The sequence below is a fragment of the Podarcis cretensis genome, assembly GCF_951804945.1.
Source record: "Podarcis cretensis genome assembly, chromosome: 15".
NCBI lineage: Eukaryota > Metazoa > Chordata > Lepidosauria > Squamata > Lacertidae > Podarcis > Podarcis cretensis.
The window spans coordinates 23,398,806-23,419,019 of record NC_137185.1 but is presented as its reverse complement, the minus strand read 5'-3'; the positions used below and the strand labels follow the sequence as shown (position 1 = coordinate 23,419,019).

General features: G+C 44.0%; 1 protein-coding gene across 4 annotated transcripts in view; it reads left to right on the top strand.

Moving 5' to 3' along the window:
* GRIK4 (glutamate ionotropic receptor kainate type subunit 4) overlaps positions 1 to 20,214 on the top strand; it is a 472,983-nt gene that overhangs the window by 151,770 nt on the left and 300,999 nt on the right. For all 4 annotated transcript variants that reach the window (XM_079954667.1, XM_079954665.1, XM_079954666.1 and 1 more), the window contains exon 2: positions 18,095 to 18,226. In XM_079954667.1, coding sequence (XP_079810793.1) covers positions 18,145 to 18,226 — 82 coding nt within the window. In that variant the 5' untranslated portion in view covers positions 18,095 to 18,144. The remainder of the gene's footprint in view (positions 1 to 18,094; positions 18,227 to 20,214) is intronic.

Genomic DNA, 20,214 nt, shown 5'->3' with positions numbered 1-20,214 from the left:
CATGTTAGGGCACAAGGAGGTAGAGAGGAGTTTCAAGTCATTTTATGCCCGTCATTAGTTCCTGAAGGCCAACTTTAGCATCTTCTGTATCCTCTCAAAGTTAAGAATCGAAGAGAAAGCCATCAATGGCTACTAGCCACAATGGCTTTTCTCTGCCTCCACAGTCGGAGGCAGTAATGCTTCTGGATACCAGTTTCTGGATACCACAGAAGGGGAGATTACTGTTGCATCCAGGTCCTGCTTTCTGCTTTTTTTTTTGAGGCATCTGGTTGGCCACTGCAAGAAAAGAATGTAAGGTGAGATGGCCTGATTCAGCAGGCTGTTCTTATGTTCTTTAACTCTGCCTGACTAATGTTGCTACCCATCTCCAGAAATAAATAGTTTGGAAACAACCCATCCGGTATTTGTTTTTTGTTCATTCGTTTCCTTTCCCTTCTTCCCAGTCTTACTTAAATCCAACCTTATCTCCAGACAAGATTTTGCAATGAGAAATCATTCATTACATCCACCTGGAGGCTAAGGGGGAGGAGGGGGGAGAAGCTCTTTAAAAGGTATTTACTGATTTTTCCTGACAGTTTAGCTGGAATCCTTTCCACACTGCAGTTGTTAAATTTGTTGTTTCAGCGGTGAGAGAGTTACCATCTTTGCTCGAACTGCATTTTCTTGCTTACACTTCCTCTTGCAATCCATCAAAATCAAGTGCCTGTGTCTGGTATTTTCCCTCCTGAATCTCAATAGGAATGTCTGAGGCCTCATCAAAGCACCCAGTGAAAAGCCTGTAGGGGTGGGGTGTAGGCATTTTGCAGTACTCTTCATACAGTCACAATCAACATGGAACTTTGATGCCATGAAATGTGGGGGTGGCCATTAGTCTAGATGGTTTTAAATGAGAACATAAGAAGAGCCGAGCTGAATCAGGTCAGTGGCCCTTCTAGCCCAGCATCTTATTTTCACTGTGGCCAGTGAAAATAAAGGGACCCCTGACCATTAGGTCCAGTCATAACCATCTCTGGGGTTGGTGCACTCATCTCGTTTTATTGGCCGAGGGAGCCGGCGTACAGCTTCCAAGTCATGTGGCCAGCATGACGAAACCGCTTCTGGCAAACCAGAGCAGTGCACGGAAACGCCATTTACCTTCCCGCCAGAGCGGTACCTATTTATCTACTTGCACTCTGACGTGTTTTCGAACTGCTAGGTTGGCAGGAGCTGGGACCAAGCAACGGGAGCTCACCCCGTCATGGGGATTCGAACCGCCGACCTTCTGATTGGCAAGTCCTAGGCTCTGTGGTTTAACCCACAGCGCCACCCATGTCCCTCACTGTGACCAACCAGATGCCAATGGGAAGCCCACAAGCAGCGCCCAAGTACAAAAGCTCTCTCCCCTCCTGTGGTTTCTAGCAAATTGGTGTTCAGGAGTATTACTGCCTCTGACGGTGGAGGTATTCCACAAACTCATGGAAGATGCTTCCATCATTGGCTGCTAGCCATGCATCTGGCAGAGGCAAGAACTGGGAGGTGGAAATGTTATCAGCCCAAGAGCCACATTCACTCATGGGTAGTCTTCTGGATGCTGTGTGGTAGTGGTAGGTGAGGCAGCCAATGTGCCTCTTAACTTAGTTCAGTCATACAAAAGTGAGAGGTCTTCCATGCATACATGGGAAAAGCAGCAGCATCAACAACAATTGTGTTGTGGTTTTATGGTGGTTTCCTTGTTTGCCACCATAGTCCAGAAAGGCCAGATGGTAAATAGTTTAATTAAATAAATTGTGGGAAGTTTGAAACATCCATGTTCAGGAGCAGCCTGCCACTCAAAATCAGAAGCTGGGAGGAAGCAAGGGGGGGTGAGGGCTCATATGTACAAGAACTAGGTAGGCAAAGGTGCAGAGAAGAAAATGTAGCATTAGCTCAGCTTCAGCACCATGGAGAGCTCACTGTTGGAAGCCAAAGCAACAGTAGGCCTAACAAGCAGGCCTTGGGTATTTTTCCAGAATCAGTCCCAGGGACAGCTCACTGTGGGAACTGAAAGCAAGGTTAGGACTACCCAGCAGGGCATAGGCCAAAGAGCAGATAATTCCAAAACGAAAAGTTCAGTGTTATATAGCATAGTCCACTGAAGAGCCAGTGTGGTGTAGTGGTTAAGAGCGATAGACTCGTAATCTGGTGAACCGGGTTCACGTCTCTGCTCCTCCACATGCAGCTGCTGGGTGACCTTGGGCCAGTCACACTTCTCTGAAGTCTCTCAGCCCCACTCACCTCACAGAGTGTTTGTTGTGGGGGAGGAAGGGAAAGGAGAATGTTAGCCGCTTGGAGACTCCTTCGGGTAGTGATAAAGCGGGATATCAAATCCAAACTCTTCTTCTCTTCTTCATCAAGAATAAGAAAAATAGCTAAATGTTCAACAAAAAATGGGGATGAGCAGTCGTCTGATAAAGGGCCAGTGTTTTGCTTCGGAGGCATTTTCTCAGTGAGGCTGGAATGTCTCCTGCTGCCTCTGGGACTGGTGTGATGGCCAAGGCTGTATGTCAGAGGAGTGGAGGGAGTTTCTAGGGAGGAATCGTCAATATTTGAAGATGTTGATAAATGGAACATTCTTTGTCCCTTGGGGTGCTCATTTGTTGCATTTGCATGCTGTCTTTCTGCCAAAGTACTCAAGATGGTTCACTGTTTAAAATGATAGCTTTACAAATTAGTAGACACAACTGAAAAGTGTCAGGCTGGGTAGAGGAAAATAAATTTAGGTGACTTGGCCTCTCTACATGAAGCTAGGAAGGGAGGAGCAGAATGGCAGCTGGTCCCTGCCAAGCTGATGGAAGGAGTTATTTGACTTTCCTCTCCCTCTGAAGAAGCCAGGTGGAAGGGTTGCCTCAGTTGCTGAGATGGTCAAAGGTCTCCCCTGTCCTTGCCAGGAGTCCATGGCATCCTATCACAGTATGTTTTTATTCTAATGCAAAAGTTTCCAGGTCCTGGTCTACAACATGGAAAATAATGTGGAGTGGGGATAAGATTGCAACAAGAAGAAGCTGAAAAAAATAAAGATTGAAGGTATGCACGACTGAGCATGCTATATATTTTTTAATAACAACAATTAAGTTTTATATAGCACACTTCAAATGTTCAGAGTGCTTGGAATGCATTATCTCGGGGATTCATTCTAATCTCTGGCTTGGAAATCTATCTCAAAAAATGAATGTTCAAATGGAATTTTAGAATGCCTCTAGATCTCCCCTTTTTTTTCCAAAACTTGGTATACGAATGCTATTGTAGAAAAGTTCTCATGGGGAACTTTTAGACTAAATGCTGGAGGATGGATATTTATGCATTTATTTATATGATTTTATATGCTCCGTTTTTCTACATTAACATGTACTCAGTAACCAAAGCAACAAAAAGGGAAGCTATAGTAAAAGCATAGCAAAAGTCATATTCAGAGACCTTTGCTCTGAATGGGAGCTGAAACAACATTATTTTCTGTGCATTTCTCCAATAGGACCATGGCATTTCCCCTTCAGAATGCCATTCCACAATCTGAGTACTGCAATATTCCCTCTCATACTTATCTGCTGAATGTCCCAACAGTGCAGCAGGCAGAGCTGAAAGCCTCAGAAGGCTAAAAATATGTCTACTACACCTTTCTTTATAAAAGTTCAAGGCAATTCACAATCAAAAAGTATAAAATACATTAAAATTTTAAACCACAATAATCAAACAGAGCAGCAGACGAAGATATAAAAGCATTGAAAACATCAGTAATAAAAACATCACTAAAAATCCAAACACACCAAAGAGCAACACTGTGGCAGGTGGTAAATTTGTGGCATTGGAGGCCAAAAGTTGTAATGTCAGAGCGGAAGGGAGAGGCACAACAGATGTCCCATCAGAGTGAGATTCTGAGGCAGATCAATGTGGACATTCGTGAAATGACCTGCTATGTAGCTCAGTAGCGTCCTGGCCTCAAACTCAGAAGAGGAGCAATCAGCTGTATCACTGACTGGGGAACCAGACTGCGTTCCTGATGCTGCTTTCAGTCCCAACAGAGCCCAAAGCTCATGAAACCTGAGGCCAATGGCCTGAGTCAGGACTCCACTGGATACCATCACTTGAGCCTGCCTCATGAGAGGAATCAAGTGCTTCTTGTGCCATCACACCTCTCCAATGAGACAGGGAGTGTGCCAGGCAGGAGGACACAAGAAGGCAAAGAAGACCTTGTCTGCAGGCCAGGGCCACAGTCTTTAGGTCAAGTGTGTGTGTGTGGAACTTTGGCAAAGTGGACCACAGGAAGAAACTTACAAGAGTTTACTTCGGCTCAACGGTGCTGTCCATGGTGCTATCCCACCTCCTTTCCCTTGTGAGTTCCTGCTAAGAAAATGAGTCAGAAGAAGAGGTAGAGCACGTGTTCTGCATGCAAAACCCCCACATTCAATTTCTGGTATATCTGAGTAGGTTGATAAGGACCCCTGTATGAAACTCTACTACCAGTCATTGTAGGTGATACTGAGCTGGTTGGGCCAGTGCTTTGTCTCTGCTATATATGGCCATTTTCTTATATTCCTAGCAGGTCCCAGACGATTAAGGGCTTTATAGAATGAAGGTAATGTTTTGATTTGCCCCTGCCCCGCCCCTCAATAAGGCTATTGGAAAGTGCTTGCATAGTCGCACAGTCCAAATAATTCTGCAAAAGAGAGCGGGAGGCCTATTTTCTAGGAATATTATTGTTGCAAAGAGCAGCCAGCAAGGCATAAGATGATGTATCTGGTGTTCAGGGATGCTTTCAGGAACATAGACTGAAGCATCAGCATTAGCGCATGCCCCATTTCCCCACCTTAACAGCATCTTCCGTCGTGAGCTTCTGCCGAAATGAATAACAACTACGGCACAAATATCTCAAGATCTCACAAAGTAGCTACAGCATAAATTGGGAAGAATGTTCTGTAGCACAACAAAGCGGATCACGTTAAATATGCAGCAGTATTTTCCTTCTTCTTCCTCAAAGCAGCCTCTCCCCCCAAGGAAGCAAATCTCACTTTAAAAATGTCTAAACATGCCGTCAAAATTATTTCATGGTGCAAAGTGAGGGAGAGTCTGTTGCCTCCTCATTTTATATCTTCTCCCGTCCCTTTGTATTTTCCATAGCTAAGCACATGAAAAAAGCCTTTTAACGGCTAACGCTGCCATGATGAGAGAAGCCTCTGCCAGATCATGCAGCCACGTGGTAGTTCTCAAAGCTGTCTTAAGAAGTTATGGGTGATGGCTGGGAAAGCACCTTCTTCTCCATCTTTGTCTTAATTGGGATGCAGGTCAAAGGAGTAGCATGGCATCACTGTAGCCGAGAAGACCATGGACTGTTGACGACTGTTAATGACTGCAATTGGTCTTACAGGAAAAAGCAAGGGTGTATCTGAAGAAGTGTGCATGCATACGAAAGCTCGTGCCAATAACAAACTTAGCTGGTCTCCAAGGTGCTACTGGAAGGAATTTTTTTATTTTGCTTCGACTACGGCAGTCCAACACGGCTACCTACCTGTAACATGGACTCTCAGTTATGGATGAGCAGCTAGAGCCAGTGTAGGCTCTAGAGACAGGATGCCTGGCCACCAAATTGCCAACCCTGAACCAAAATAAGAGTACTGAGGGAATGAGGACTTGCATGTTTCTGTTGAATGGTTTCTTTAAATGTAAAGGTTCATCATTGTTCCACTCGATGTGTATGTCTTTAAGGGGCCAGAGCTAGATAACAAGACCCAGCTTTACAGCTGTGAAACATAGCAGGTGCTGCTGAGTTGTATTGATTAAGCCCTGTCTGCAATTGGGTGTAGTATATAAGGAGCAGCATCTAGCTCTCCCATTACCCTGGGGGTTGGGTTGGTGGTTGGGTCTGGTTTGTTGTTGATGTATTTAGTGTAAATGGAGTTTTTGTTTTTCTTATTAAAACCTTGTTTAAGTTATTTTTGAGTCCCTTTTTAATGCATGGTCTCCCCAGCAAGCTCTCTGCAGCGCTACCATACTGCAAATAGCCAACAGTTTCCTTCTCAAGGGCTTCCTCCAGCAAAACTGGATCACTGACCAGCATCCTAAGCCTTCTGGCATTTGTTAGCACTGAGTGCCTATCATGTATGTGCATGTGTGTCTATTACTTGGAGTTCCTTGTAGGTAGGGTGGGGTAGTAGACTGAGGAGACAGCTTCAATCAAACAAAAGTTCTAGAAGAATTAATAACTTTTTTCATTTAGGCAAAACTGGTGTTCTTGTGCTAGGATCTTCAAAGTATGCAGAGCAAAGCTGGCTTGTGAGGGTTTCTTTTCCTGCCCGAGGCAAAGCGGCAAATTAAGCCCCACCTCTCCACTCCCCACAAGCCAAGGTGTGTAGTGCCTAAGGCCAATCATGTTATTTTGGCAGCAGAGTCTGAAAGTCCCTCAGCTATTTCTCACCCCCCCCACACACAAACACTGAAAGTAAAAGCACAATAGTAATACAATAAATAATTAACCATTTTCTGACCTTTCATGACAGCAGATGTTAGGTGCCTGAGGTGGCTGCTTCGCTCTGCCCAGTGATAGGGCCTATCTTAATCTGGGCCTCAGCTCGGAAGCGTGAGGTGGGTATCTGCACCAGATCTAAAATGACAGCTGATGTGTACAGCCTGGTGGACTGAAAAAAATCATCTACAAATCAGGAAGTCGCTTCAAATTTCCTTCTACCATGATTTCACTTTTTCAGCAAGCCACTCCTGTTCTCAGCCTCACCTTCTCTGCCCCGCAAAATGGGAACAATATTTATTTAAACATTTATAAGTCACACTTTCGTGCAAAACATCGCAAAGCAGTAAGCAGCCTAAACAAAAACACCAGCATAAACTATATGTTTAAAATGTCAGATATGCCAGTAAAAGCTGGCTGGCTGGCAGATATAATGACCTACTTAAAATATGTTAATGCATGGGATGGCGGTGATTATGAAACAGAACATGAATAAAACCATTGGAGGATGCTTTAGAATTGTATTCTTTTGTTTGTATTTCCCTGACTTGCTTCTAATAATCATAATCAAATAAAACAGGAGAGCATTCTCCAGCTGAAGGCCAGTGCTTTAAGTGGAATGCATTCTCTCTCTGATGTTTCAGGATTTCTTTCTTTCTTTTCGCCTTTTGGTTCATACATAAGGCAAAGGGGGCTGTTTTCTTGTCATGGAGGAGGAAGCTATGTTAGGTGAATGTAGCTTTCCTCCTGTGCTCCATGTTCTGGTTAATCATAAACCTGCTGTTCCTCTCCAGGAGGCTGATGTTCCATCATTTTTGTGTTACTTTGGCCTGCCAGCACTTAAGCATCATCTCCTTCCCTGCCCGTCCCCCTTCTAAATTTCCCAGCATTTTTTTACCACTGGAATGGTATCTTAACTGGAAGGCATTGAGGCCTCTCTCTCTGGGGTCAATGCCTCTGGTTTTGCCCATATATCTCCATTGCTTTTTTTTTTCTCCAGCTGGCACAGCGGGTAGAATGACAATCCCGCCCAGAGTGGGATTAGTTCCTTATTAAAAAATTTGTTTTAAAGATGTCAGGTGGAATCTGCTAATGGAAAGTTTCTTCTGCCCATGTTGCACTTCTTTGTGATTGAGCCAAGTAAAGCAGTTGCTAGTTTCTTGGCATTAGGGGGTCAAGACTTCATAGCAATCATATGCTCTGAGCTGGAAATCCTTTCTATGAAATGTTAAGTTCTGACTTGCTGGATCAATCCAAAGGTCCGTCTTTTACTGCATTTCTTCTCCAACAGTGGTCAGCCAGATGCCCCCTGGGCATGAAGGTGAGAACCTCCTCTGTAACTGTATCCAACTTCTGGCATTCAGTGTTATACTGCTAGAACATGGCGGTTCCATCTAGGTACTCCATTGGGGAAGGGCCATAGCTCAGTGGTAGGGCACCTACTTTGCATGCAAAAGGTTCCAGGTTCAGTCCCCAGCTTCTCCAGGTAGGACTGAAATGTCTATTGCATTAAACCCCAGACAATCACTGCCAGCCAGACAATACAGAACTAGATGGACCAATGGGTCTGACTCAGTCCAAGGCAGCTTCTTCCTGTTCCTACTGGCCTATATTCAATGTAGCTCTAAATAGCCATCCTGTTACTGCAAGGATTTATGCTTGTGCAATGGCACTCTCTGCACCCCCCCCATTCCCCCAATTTTGCTTTGGGGTTGGGGAGGCTGCAGGGCATGGACATGAGAAGAAGAGGGTAGGAGGAATCTTCTTGCATAAGCCTAAATCCTTGCATTGATGGGGCAGCTACTTAGTATGACATTGGATGCAATTTATTGTTTCTAATAGCTGTTGAGTCTAATAGGCATGTCCCTTGTGAATTTGACTGATTTAGAATTAAAAGGCAGGAGTATTTGTATGCTTTAGGATGGTAAAGATAGAGGCATCCTCGTGCACAGTATTCACATCATTCCACAACGTGTTGTGGCCACTATGGTAGCTACCCCTGCTCTGTTATAGCACCATTCCCTCTTTGATGTATTTGGATCACAGGCAGGATAGAAATTTAATAAATTCAATAAATACAAAATAGTTGACCCCAAAGTCATTTGGGATTATTATTTTTTATGTCCCAACATGGAGGAGTATATGCAGGATCCCCTGGCCATGCTGCTCTGGACTGATGAGCAGGAAGAAGGGGTAATGCTGTCATACTCAAGGGAGGAACCAGCTCTCCAATAGCTAGGCTCTCCCACTGCATCCACTCAGGCTTTTCTTAAACTGGTAAAAGACACATGCACCAATTTTCTTGGAAGAAGCTGTCTTCATATCCTCCTGCGCAGGGGTCTGTAAGTCATTATGGAAATGTAGGTTATGCCATTAAGGCTGGCTGGGACATTAGCAAAGGAAGATGTTAAAGAGGTGGACACTGGTGATTCCAGACAATGCAATGGGATTGGATTCCTCTTTCCCAGTTCCTTCTATTGGGCATGCTGGGGACAGAGGCACTTGTCTCTCTGCATTCATTATCTTTCTTTGGCAGGACTGTTCTTCTGACAATCAACTCTTCTGATTCCACCCCACCCCCAAAAAACATTTGGCGCATGGTGGCAATCATGACATCTTTTCTGGGGGACTTGGTCCTGCTACAAGGAGCTGCTGGCATTACTTAAAAGGTGTCACAGACTGGTGACGTGAATCAGACGGGAGGTGAAGAAAGGATTTTAGGAGGACTGGGTGGAGTTGGAATCCAGGCACTTAAAAAACGCCCACTGCTCCAAGGAGAAAAGGCCGTTTGCTCAGTGGTAGAGCATCTGTCTTACAAGCAGAAGGTCCCAGATTCAATTCCTGGGCATATCCTGGTAGGGCTATGAGAGACACCTCCCCACCAATTGGAAACCCCGGAGAGCCACTGTCAGTCACTGTAGACAACACTGAACTAGCTGAATTAGGCTTTTAAGATAGTACATCTTCATGAGTGAGTCATGCAAGATTTTAAATGGGAGTTTTACTGCTGCTGCTGCTGCATGCTGCCCTAAGTCATTTTAATTATTGGTTTTATGGTACGCCACTTTGGATATTGTACACAGAAGTTAAGAAGAAGCTTTATATATAAATAAATAGTGCCTTAAAGCTGCAATACATGTGATTAATAATGACAATAATATTCAAAGTGAAGTATGGAAGAGATTTTTACATGCAGATAAAAATTGATTTTATATTCTGCTTGTCCGTCATAGAGATGTAGGATAAATAAGGACAGGAGAGCAGCTTGCCCACTTAAAATGTGCAACAGTGGAAACCACAGAACAGCAGATCAATTTCTGAGTTATGGGGGGAAGAGGTAGGGGAGCCCCTATTCTCCCACCTGATTTTCAATTGGCTAAAGTGCTTTTCCTTCTACTGTTTTGTGGGGAAAGCTTTTATTTGGATGGGGTTTTGTCTCAGCTTCCACTCAGTGTTAAACGGAATTTCATTGTCTTTTTTATTTTTTATTTTTTTTAAGGAAAGGCAGGATGCAACATCCATTTAATGTGTAATTAAATGCACACACCCTGATTGGTGACTTAATCTCATTTTAGCTAAATTGTGATCCTCCCCGTAGCCTGATTTTTAAATAGTAGCTGAAGGAACCACATCAAAAGGCAAAGGGGGATCAAGCCTCCTTTATTCCCCCCCCCCTTGCCGGTATTTCATGCAACCAGCAAATCCATGAATAGCGGAGCTTTGCCTCTGTTTTCAGTGGATTATCTCCAAATAACTTAGAGTGGTCCCTATTGAAATTAATAGACCTAAGTTAGCCCTGTCTATTAATGTCAATAGGTCTGCTCCGAGGAGGATGAGCATTGGATACAACTCAGTGACTGGATGTCTCTGAGAAGGTGCACAGAGGCCCCTAAGGACATTAGAGAGAGTTAATGCATGACTGTCAGTGGGTATCAGGGTTTGTAAAATTGCTCTCCTGAGAGGGTGTTAGAAATCGATTTTGTGTGTATGTGTGTGCATGCACTGTAATAGCTAGCTCTGTGTGTCTCTTGCCATCTTGCCAGTGCCAGTAAATTCTGACTCGATCCTGCTGTTTTGTCAATAACGCGGAAAGTTCTGAAATAACTGCTCAAACCCATCAAATGATATGTTGTTCCATAACTTGATTCAGCTTTGCAAGCACTTGGCAGTAACCAACTTTCTGTGAACTTAAAGTTTCTGAGCCCACTGTGCCCTGTCATAGGAGTCTGCGTGTTCACACTCCTGTAATCTAGATCCAGTAACCTAAGAACCCAATGTTTTGCAATTAGAACCAGCTAATTATTCAATTTAATGAGGAGGGGGGAGAACCTCACACACCACCTTTACCTCCCTGGAGAAAATGCAGGATATGAATGCAATTAACTAAGTAATTCTCAACCCCACTTCCATTTTTGTGGCTTCATCAGTACTCCCCCACCCCAAATATTTCATTGCTTTCACTTATTTATACAAGGAGCAACAATCAACATTCAGAAATCCCACCCACACCCAGCAGCAGCAGCAGCAGCACAAAATGTCTATTTAATTACATTTAACTTTTAAATCATTTCAGCTTTAAACAAAGGTACCTCTCCACAAGTTGTCATGTGTCCTCGGAGGCCTATAACCATGTTCTGTTAATGTTGCTTATATCATAAAACTATGCCAGGTTGATCAAAAAGCGGTAGTTTTCTTGTCTTTCAAAAAACAAAACTCACTGGAGAATTTCAGAGGTTTTATTTATTTTTTTAAGCATAGGGAAGAGGCATCACGGCAGAAGATGCACAGATGTGGAAGGTGAGGATACAGGGGCCATATGAGAGAATCTAAGGATGTGTACATGCTGCACCTTTAAAGCACATTTGAATTGCATTCTTTCCAAGCCCTCAAAATTCCCAGCAGCCAGTAACCAACTACAGTGCCCAGAATTATTTGAGGGAACAAATGTGTTTCAAATGTCCTTTAAAGGTATAGCGCATACACTAAGGTGGTTGAGGCAACAGAGGAGCTGTCCAGCTAAGAATCTGCTGAGAACAGGGCAGGATGAGATATTGCACAAGCAGTTGGGAGGCCCAACTGAGCCGCTTTGCTACAGCCCCTGCTGCTCCACCATCTCCCAAGAATGGTGGTTTTCAATCAGTGTGCTGTGGCACCCTGGGGTGCCTTGAATGATGGTCAGGGGTGTCACAGGCCACACTGTCCCCTGTCCCTCTTTCCTTCCCTCCCTCCTCTGATACTGTCTTGCGTCTCTGCCTCCCAAAGGCTTACACAGCTGTTTATTGCAGCAGCCCTGGCTATAAGCTCTACAGGTGAATGCTGCCTCTGGGCGGCACCTCTCTTTGGGGTGGGGTGGGGTCTGCTGAGAGACCAGGGATTCCTAAGGAGAGGGGTGAGGAGAGGAGGCCTCCACAAGGGAGGGTGTTTGAAAAAGGGTGAGAGGCTGCCAGCTCTGCAAGCAAGGGTGACAAAACTGGGCTCCTGAGCCCCACAGAAAGAATGTAGTTGGTTAAGGGAGCTGTGGACTCAAAAAGGTTGAAAACCTACCCTAGAGTGAGTGTCAGCAGGGCCTGCGATAGATTAAGCCTCATCTTCCCATTCCTCACCAAGAACCTTTTCAGCAGCTGTGTAACAGACCAGTAAAAGACTACAGTTACGTTTGCTTCATGATACGTTTTTTCAGGTTGTGTCCCGTGGCGCCCCGGAAGTACTGGAAAGGGTTACTTCTGGGTTTTGCCACTCGTGCATGCGCAGAAGCACTAAATCGTGCTTCACACATGCACAGATACAGCACTTCAGGTTGCGGGCTTTTCATGTTGTGAATGGGCCTCCGGAATGGATCCCGTTCACAACAAGAGGTACCACTGTATTGTCCAAATGGTATTTCAGGCTGAACTTTGGGTTTCTCCTCACAGATCTCAGAATCTTCCACCTGCCAAAATGCAAATGGAATACCTGGTTTAGAAGCTTCCTTGTGTTGCTGTATGCTTGGGGTGAAAGGTTTTGGGCTTCCAAACAGGCACAGTCTGTCCCCGTAGTTATGAGGAGTTAAAACAGTTTTAATCTTTAAAAACCTGACAGAGTAATAAAGAAAAATGTCTTTGCCTGGAACAAAACACAGCAATTTAGAAAGCCTCCCTAGAGAGTGAATTCCACAAGTACGTATCACCCTCAACCAAGAAAGCCCTTTTCCCAGGCACCATCCAACTTAGATGACGAAGCAACAGTTTGGTAGAGATAAGTAGATAAGTCAAAATCCACAACGATTACATTTTTGAAGGCTCATTATTTTTGAAAGCCTTGCTTTCCGCTACAAAGAATAAAAAGGGTTTTTTTATCACTGGGTTTCACAGTTTAAGAGTAAGCATAAAGTGATAACCAGCTGTGGCTTGGCACCCACCACACTCCTGAAAATTATATGCATATTAAGTTAATTACATGTAATTAAAACATGCAAATTAGCAGAGTAGCCCCTCCCAACACACATTCCACTCTCTGTGCTTAACAATTTACCCACCCCTTAATTACACTGTAATACTGGGGCATGGGGGTGGGAGAGGAAATTCAGCTAACATTGGGGATTGGCTGCATCGAACAGATGAAATTGTGTCTCTTTTATTGAACCAACTCCTGTAAGGAGCTTTACAACTTTACAATAAATCCTCAGGCCTGGATGTTTAGAGCAGGAAAGTGAGAATAAATTCTTATGCTTTGATTTCATGTCTGCCAAAGAAATCTCACAAGATTTGGTAAAATAAAAAAATGCAGAGCTTCAGAACAGCTCACATCTCCGGTAAGAGAGAGTATTTCATGAATCTCTTGGGGTAGATGTGTCTGCATGATTCTCATCTAGGGAATCAGATGCATTGTTACAATGGTTCATATATGGACTTAGTTGCTGCTGGAGCACAATGCAGCTGTACAGTCCCTTGTGTACTGAAAGGCAGTGCATATCTTGCCTTGAAAGAGCGGGAAGGATAATTGAATTGTTGAGTGACCATCAAAGAATTACTTTCACGAACTGGGCAGCTAAGAGGCATAAATGTTTCTTCCAAATCTATGTTTCAACCTGGGCGGTAGTGGTTAGAGTGTCTAATCCCACATTATTCCTCTAGATATCCCAAACAAATCATTCTTTCTGCGACTAACCTACTTCACAAGGTTGTGCATAAACACTAAGGCCTCCTGCAGTGCACACCCTGATATTTCTCAGTCTGCAGATACTCTGGTATGTTTTGAACCATTGGGCTTATTGTAGGGCTATGATGTTTTTCATTTGTATTCTTAGGCAAACAACAAATACCCTCTAGGCTTTTAAGTCTGTGATGGTGGGCTTCAGTAGTGTTTGATGTTGTGAGTGTGAGAGACTCTGTGTGTGTGTGTGTGTGTGTGTGTGTGAGAGAGAGAGAGAGAGAGAGAGAGAGAGAGAGAGAAGATTGGACAATGATAATGATAAGTCAGACTTCCTGGATCTGAGAAAATGACTTCCTGATCTGAGAACACAACTTCCACACTTAAAAAATTAAGCCTTTGCATATTTTTCTATTTTGGCTGGTGAAGCTAAATGACTGCCATTAAGCCAAAGGTGATTTGGCAGGTACAGGTTCAGCCCTGAGTAGATAAGACACTAATCAACTGCTCAAATGGAAATCTTTCCTTCTTCTGCATTTCCTCGGCTGTACACTGACTGGCTGCTCAGCTGCAATTACCGACACTTTCCAGGGTCCTCTTGGATTTCTCTCTCCTCCTTCTGCCTCATTTATCATCACTGCTGCCCCAGGACAGCACAGCTGTTCTTGGGCTCTCGCAGCTAAAGTCGGCATCTGAGGGGGTTTTCTGGCTGTCAGGCAACTCCTGGTGGCTGTTCGCACAGACTCTCTTCTGTCCGCCTCTTCCAAACCATCCATTTTGTACCTTTACATCCTTAATTCAGTCTCCTGCTCCTGATTTTCTGACCAGCATGCACTTCTCCTCCCATTTATCAAGCTCATTGTGAAACGTGCCCAAAGGGTGTATTTATTTACGGGATCTCTTTGCCGCTGGAGGCCTGCGATCAAACAGTCGTTTGGTTAGTGCAAATCATTATATGAAATTCAAGTTCCAACTCCAGCGTAACAGCCTCTTTAGCCTCATGGCAAAAGGCACACAGTACATCCTACCCTAGGCCTTCTCTGAGAGCTATCCCAACATCTCCACTTATACTTTCCCCTCGATTCTTTTGTTGTTGTTGTTATTTAGTCGTTTAGTCATGTCCGACTCTTTGTGACCCCATGGACCAGAGCACGCCAGGCACGCCTGTCTTCCACTGCCTCCCACAATTTGGTCAAATTCATGCTGGTAGCTTCGAGAACACTGTCCAACCACCTCGTCCTCTGTCGTCCCCTTCTCCTTGTGCCCTCCATCTTTCCCAACATCAGGGTCTTTTCCAGGGAGTCTTCTCTTCTCATGAGGTGGCCAAATTATTGGAGCCTCAGCTTCGGGATCTGTCCTTCCAGTGAGCACTCAGGGCTGATTTCAGGGCTCGATTCTTACTTCTCCTTTATTCCCTTCCCTGAAGCTATACAGCCCTGTACTACCAACCTCACAGTTCACTCCTGGGCTCTTTTTCCCTGTTTCTTTACTTCTTCAGACTACTACCAGCCCACAAACATTTTTCTTCCTTGCATTCCTGTGATGTTTACCCCAGCCGCGTGGACTTTTCTCTTCCCTCACAGAAGTTATTCTGTGTGTCAGCATCCTATTGCTGACACTTTCACCCTGAGCAGTCAGAATGTGTGGCAATCGGCACCCTAATTTGCTGCATTTGGAATCCTCCTTTCCACAGGATTGTAAGGGTGAGAAGAGTCAACATTGTCAAAGATCCCATCTTCTACCAACTAATGATAGAACAGAACCTGCCTATCATGTCTTCTGGCAGAACTTGCAGCATGTCTCCATACTTACCTTATTAAAGCTAAATTCTCAGCAAGGTTCTGATTTTCTGCTTGGTTATATTCTACAGCAACATGGCCTCACTAATGCTGCCTTGTAAATTGGCCACTATAACGGTTTTTTTCAGGTAATTGCCACTGTCTGTTCCCTTTGCATTTCCTTTCCCTCTGAACTCAGACTACTATGCTCCTTCCCATTCCCATATTTCTAAGTGTTTGCCAGTTCAGCATCACACTAAAGAACAGATCTGTCTATTCTGGTTTCTTTCCATTTCTCATTTTTCCAACATTCAGTTCAGTTCTCCCCATTCCTACATCTAATATACACAGGTCTGTAAGCAGTTTTGCCTCGTATACACATTTTTGCAAGCGTTCTCCCACAACAGAATGCATGTTGTACATTATTTTCATGCATATAAGCATTTCTGTGCACGTTCACCCCCACTATGTGCTTTTTTTTGGTATGTATTTTTCAGTTGGAGAACTACATTGCAAAATTCAGAGAAGAGTGAATTTAGAGGCGTTGTTGTGTTTTGGACAACAATTTAAGCACTGCAACCTTAAAAGATCTTGGGTTAAGGGGGGTTGGATACCCCCTAGCCTTAACTGGATTTGGGGTTGAATTTGTAGATGTGTCATTCAGTCAAAACATCAGCAGGATCTCAAAAGAAGCCAGTAAATTTTGCAAGAATGAAACCCTTTAAAAATACACTCGGGAAGGTTTGTTCAACCCTAGTAACTTAGAGCTTTTAAAAACTCAAAACATACAGCGATCTCCACTCCCCCCCCCCATTTTTTTCTAAAAAAGAAACCCAGGCGATAGAAATGCGAATAAAATAACATGAGCTTGATGTCTATTTTGTTTTGCCACACTTTTGCATATGCAGAATGTGTGAATTACTCTTAATTTGTTTATATGACTTAAAAGAGTAGAGAAGGAACAATAAATTCTATACGATGCCCCAGAGGGCCAATATGGGGGAAATAATTCATCCTCACTGTGCTGCCATTTGCTGGATATGACAAGTTTTATTTTTCATGGCTCTTCCTCTGAACCACCCTTCTTCAAATTCTCCCTCCCACAGTTCTTTCTGTGATCTTTTATTCAGTTTTGCAGCTGCATCTCTGAAATGGAAGAAAATAGCTCTTAATAATTACATAAGTGCCACCCTGTGCTCCAGCCCAGCCCAACAATTGCCAGTACAATGTGAGATATAATTAGCACCTCCTTCCACCTGCCCATCAATCTTGGGCTGGAGTGGCCTATGCTTTGGTCAAAAGCTGTCTCCTCTGGTGCTGGCTTAATATCTGATGAAGATTATTTATTAAATTTTTATGCCACACTTCATCCGAAGTTCACAAGGCGGTTTACAGTCCCTTGCAAATTCCAGTAGCTTGAACAGTGGCTTGAATTCAAGGGTGCCATTTCAGATTTTGGGGTGAGTGGAGAGGTAAAGGTAAAGGGACCCCTGACCATTAGGTCCAGTTGTGGCCGACTCTGGTGTTGCGGCGCTCATCTCGCTTTATTGGCCGAGGGAGCCGGCGTACAGCTTCCGGGTCATGTGGCCAGCATGACTAAGCCGCTTCTGGCGAACTAAAGCAATGCACGGAAACGCCGTTTACCTTCCTGCCAGAGTGGTACCTATTTATCTACTTGCACTTTGACGTGCTTTTGAACTGCTAGGTTGGCAGGAGCAGGGACTGAGCAACGGGAGCTCACCCCATCGCGGGGATTCGAACCGCCGACCTTCTGATTGGCAAGTCCTAGGCTCTGTGGTTTAACCCACAGCGCCAGGAAGGTTTAAAGCAGAGGTTGGAAAGCCTGTGGCCCTCCAGATGTTGCCCCATCCAGAGGGATGTTGGGAGTTGGGAGTCCAACAACATCTGGATGTCTATGAGGGTCTCCGTCTCTTACTTTACAAGGTCACTCTAGGATACTTCATATGTCTAGGACATATAAAAATCGCAGAGCGCTGTACAAAAGAATAAAAATCATGCAGTACATAATAGAACAATGTAAAAATGGCACAAAACAGAATCCTATACCTTTGCACTAGCCAAAACATCACTACTCTGAAAATACTTGGGTGAAAAAAAAAATCATTTTAGGAAATCATGAGAGTATGCCTCATTTCTAAATTTGTGTCAGGCTTCAGATACACTTTATGGCTAGGTGCAGCAGTTTGTGTTTGTGTATATATTTGTTTGAGGGGGGATTGTGACAAAAAAGGAACAATCCACAGGTCCATAAGTGGTAGACATCTTCAAAGGCATTCTGGTGATCCATTTCCATTGGAGACAAGGCAGACAGCTTGGCTTCTCAGTGAGATATAAATTGCTCAGACTGAGGTATTGCCTTGGATTTGAGGGTTTTATAAGGCTTCATGTGTCCCTATTGGCCTGTGGGATCAGCTGCATTCAGGGTAGAATAGGGTTGTCATATTTCAAAAAGTGAAAATCGGGACACAAAAGTTGTCAAGCTTCCTGGGGAGTTTTCCAGCCAAAATCTACACTACCGACACGGGCTGCCATATGATTTTTCACCCAGAGGTTTGTGAGGGCTGAATACAGACTATGTCCTGGAAATTCCAGACGTATGGCAACCTTAGCGTAGAACCGCAGCCTAGAAGGCATTCTTGTGATTGACAGGAGGAGTTTTCATAGCAACCTTTTCCTCTTTCTCTCTCTTTTGCAGAGTTATGTCATGCCCAGACCACCGCAGGGCTCCATGAGGATTTATAGAAGATGCCCGGGATCTTGGCGCCTCTGGTGCTCCTTTTGGTGTGGCTAATGGAGATTGCTGCCAGTCCCCACTCTCTGAGGATTGGTGAGTAAAGAAAATTAAGCAGCTACCATGGATTTAACCACACCCCCTGGCTATTGCACTCCATTCCCTGGAGAAACCAAGGCCCCAGTTCACAATAACAGGAAAGGCCAATGGGTGACCTGCAAAACTGGGTCCAACCCCAGTATTATCTCTCCCCTGGATACCCCTCTAAATTTGACAGAATCCACACTGCAGTGTTATCATGGTCATTGGGGATTAGTATGCAAGGATTAGTATGCAAGGCAGAGTCCTTCATCAGTGCAGATCCTGGACTGCCAGCTTTATTATAAGAGGTGGTTTTGGTTTAGGAGGATGAAACATGTTTCCCCCCCCCCTCCCTGGACCACTGCATCAGTAATCGAAGGCCCCCAAAGGAATCACAACTTCCTCTGGAAGGCTTATATAATCTAGATGAAATAAATGAGGCATAAGTCTGGTGTAAGGAGAAATCAGTTTGACTTAGTGCGCACTTATTTTATAAATTAATCTAGAAAATGAATGAATGAGCCCATTCATTTGTTCTTTGCTGGAGGAATCAGCAAATGTGAATGCGAATGAATGTCAAGGAAAGAATGAAGATGCATTTATTTGCTCCTGCGTTCATTTGTTTTTAACTGTTTTGCATTGGATGAATTGTTTTGCACTGCAGAAACAAGCTAGGACATGGTGTACATTACGGTTTACAAGATATGTGGAAAGAGAGAGGAAGAGAAACAGAGCAGGGAAATAGAGCAATGAAATTGATAAGAGTGGAAAGCTGTGTTTACTTTAGATGACAGAGGGTGGCTGAACGCCCTTTTCAGTTACGTATAGATACGGACCCTTTGTCATACCTGTGGCAGATCATTTCCCAGGGGAAAGGGGAAGGGTGTAGAATGTCTACAATTTTCTTGCCACTTGGATCAAAAACAAAGACATTACAGGCAGTGGAAGACTAGTTGGGCCTTCTATTGAATTCAGTGGGATGATGAATGAACTAATGAGTTAATGCAATGCCAATAATATTTAAATTAAGTGAATGCAATATGTTACAATGAAAATGAATGGGGAAATGGCATGTATATATGCCATTACGAGCACTTTCCCATAGACTTTTGATTGTATAATAAGCACTAAGGATGGGATAAAGGAAGTTGAGTTTCAAGCAGAGGCATCAGGGAAATGAGGCTCAGGGGACACTTAAAGATGATGCCTTCCTTCTTTCTGCCTCTCTACCACTGCTCTGCCCTTGGCTTCCCCTGCAGACCCAATACTGATATATTCTTCCTATCTGACCATGAATGGCTTGGACTGATCCCACCCCTTCTCACCAGAGAACCCTTTATCAGGTCTCTGTAGCATCGAAGTGCATTGGACTGGCTTTTTTGTTCTGCAAGGTTCTAAGGATCTCTTAGCAGAATATTCAGTGGCCTCAACAAATTGCCGCTTTGAGGATTCTTTATGTGCAAGCTATGCCAGTTTGCATCCGATGTAAGTTTCTAGTGAAATGCGCTCTTGACTTCCTATGTAGAGAAGCTGTAAGGTTCCCTTGCTTGCTCCACGAACTTCTTGTCTCCAAAGCGTAAATCAAAAGCAAGAGGGCATCACGACTTGGTTCCCCTCAAGATGATACCATCTTATGGGGAGTGGTTTGTATCTAAATTTGCAGTCGAGGTTATTTGGGTTCAGCGCTGAGGAAAGGCACAGTTAGTTCTGGTAACTTTGAGGTGGCGTGCTTCATTCTTAATGTTGCAGGTAAAAATGTATGTAGATTTCTTCTCTGTTCTTTAAAATTGCCTTTGATGCTGGTTGGTGGTGCCACCAAACTGCTAATGATGTCTTGGTACTTTGTGTAGGAGGAGGTCAGACTTGTGCTTTTTATTCAGAGAGGTCAGGGGAAGGGGACTGTCCACTTTTATGACATTTATTCTCTTCTTGGGTGGATTAGGAAAGAAGGACAGCAGCTCTCTTTCATTGTATTGGCACCTCACTTCGTGGGCAGGAAAAGA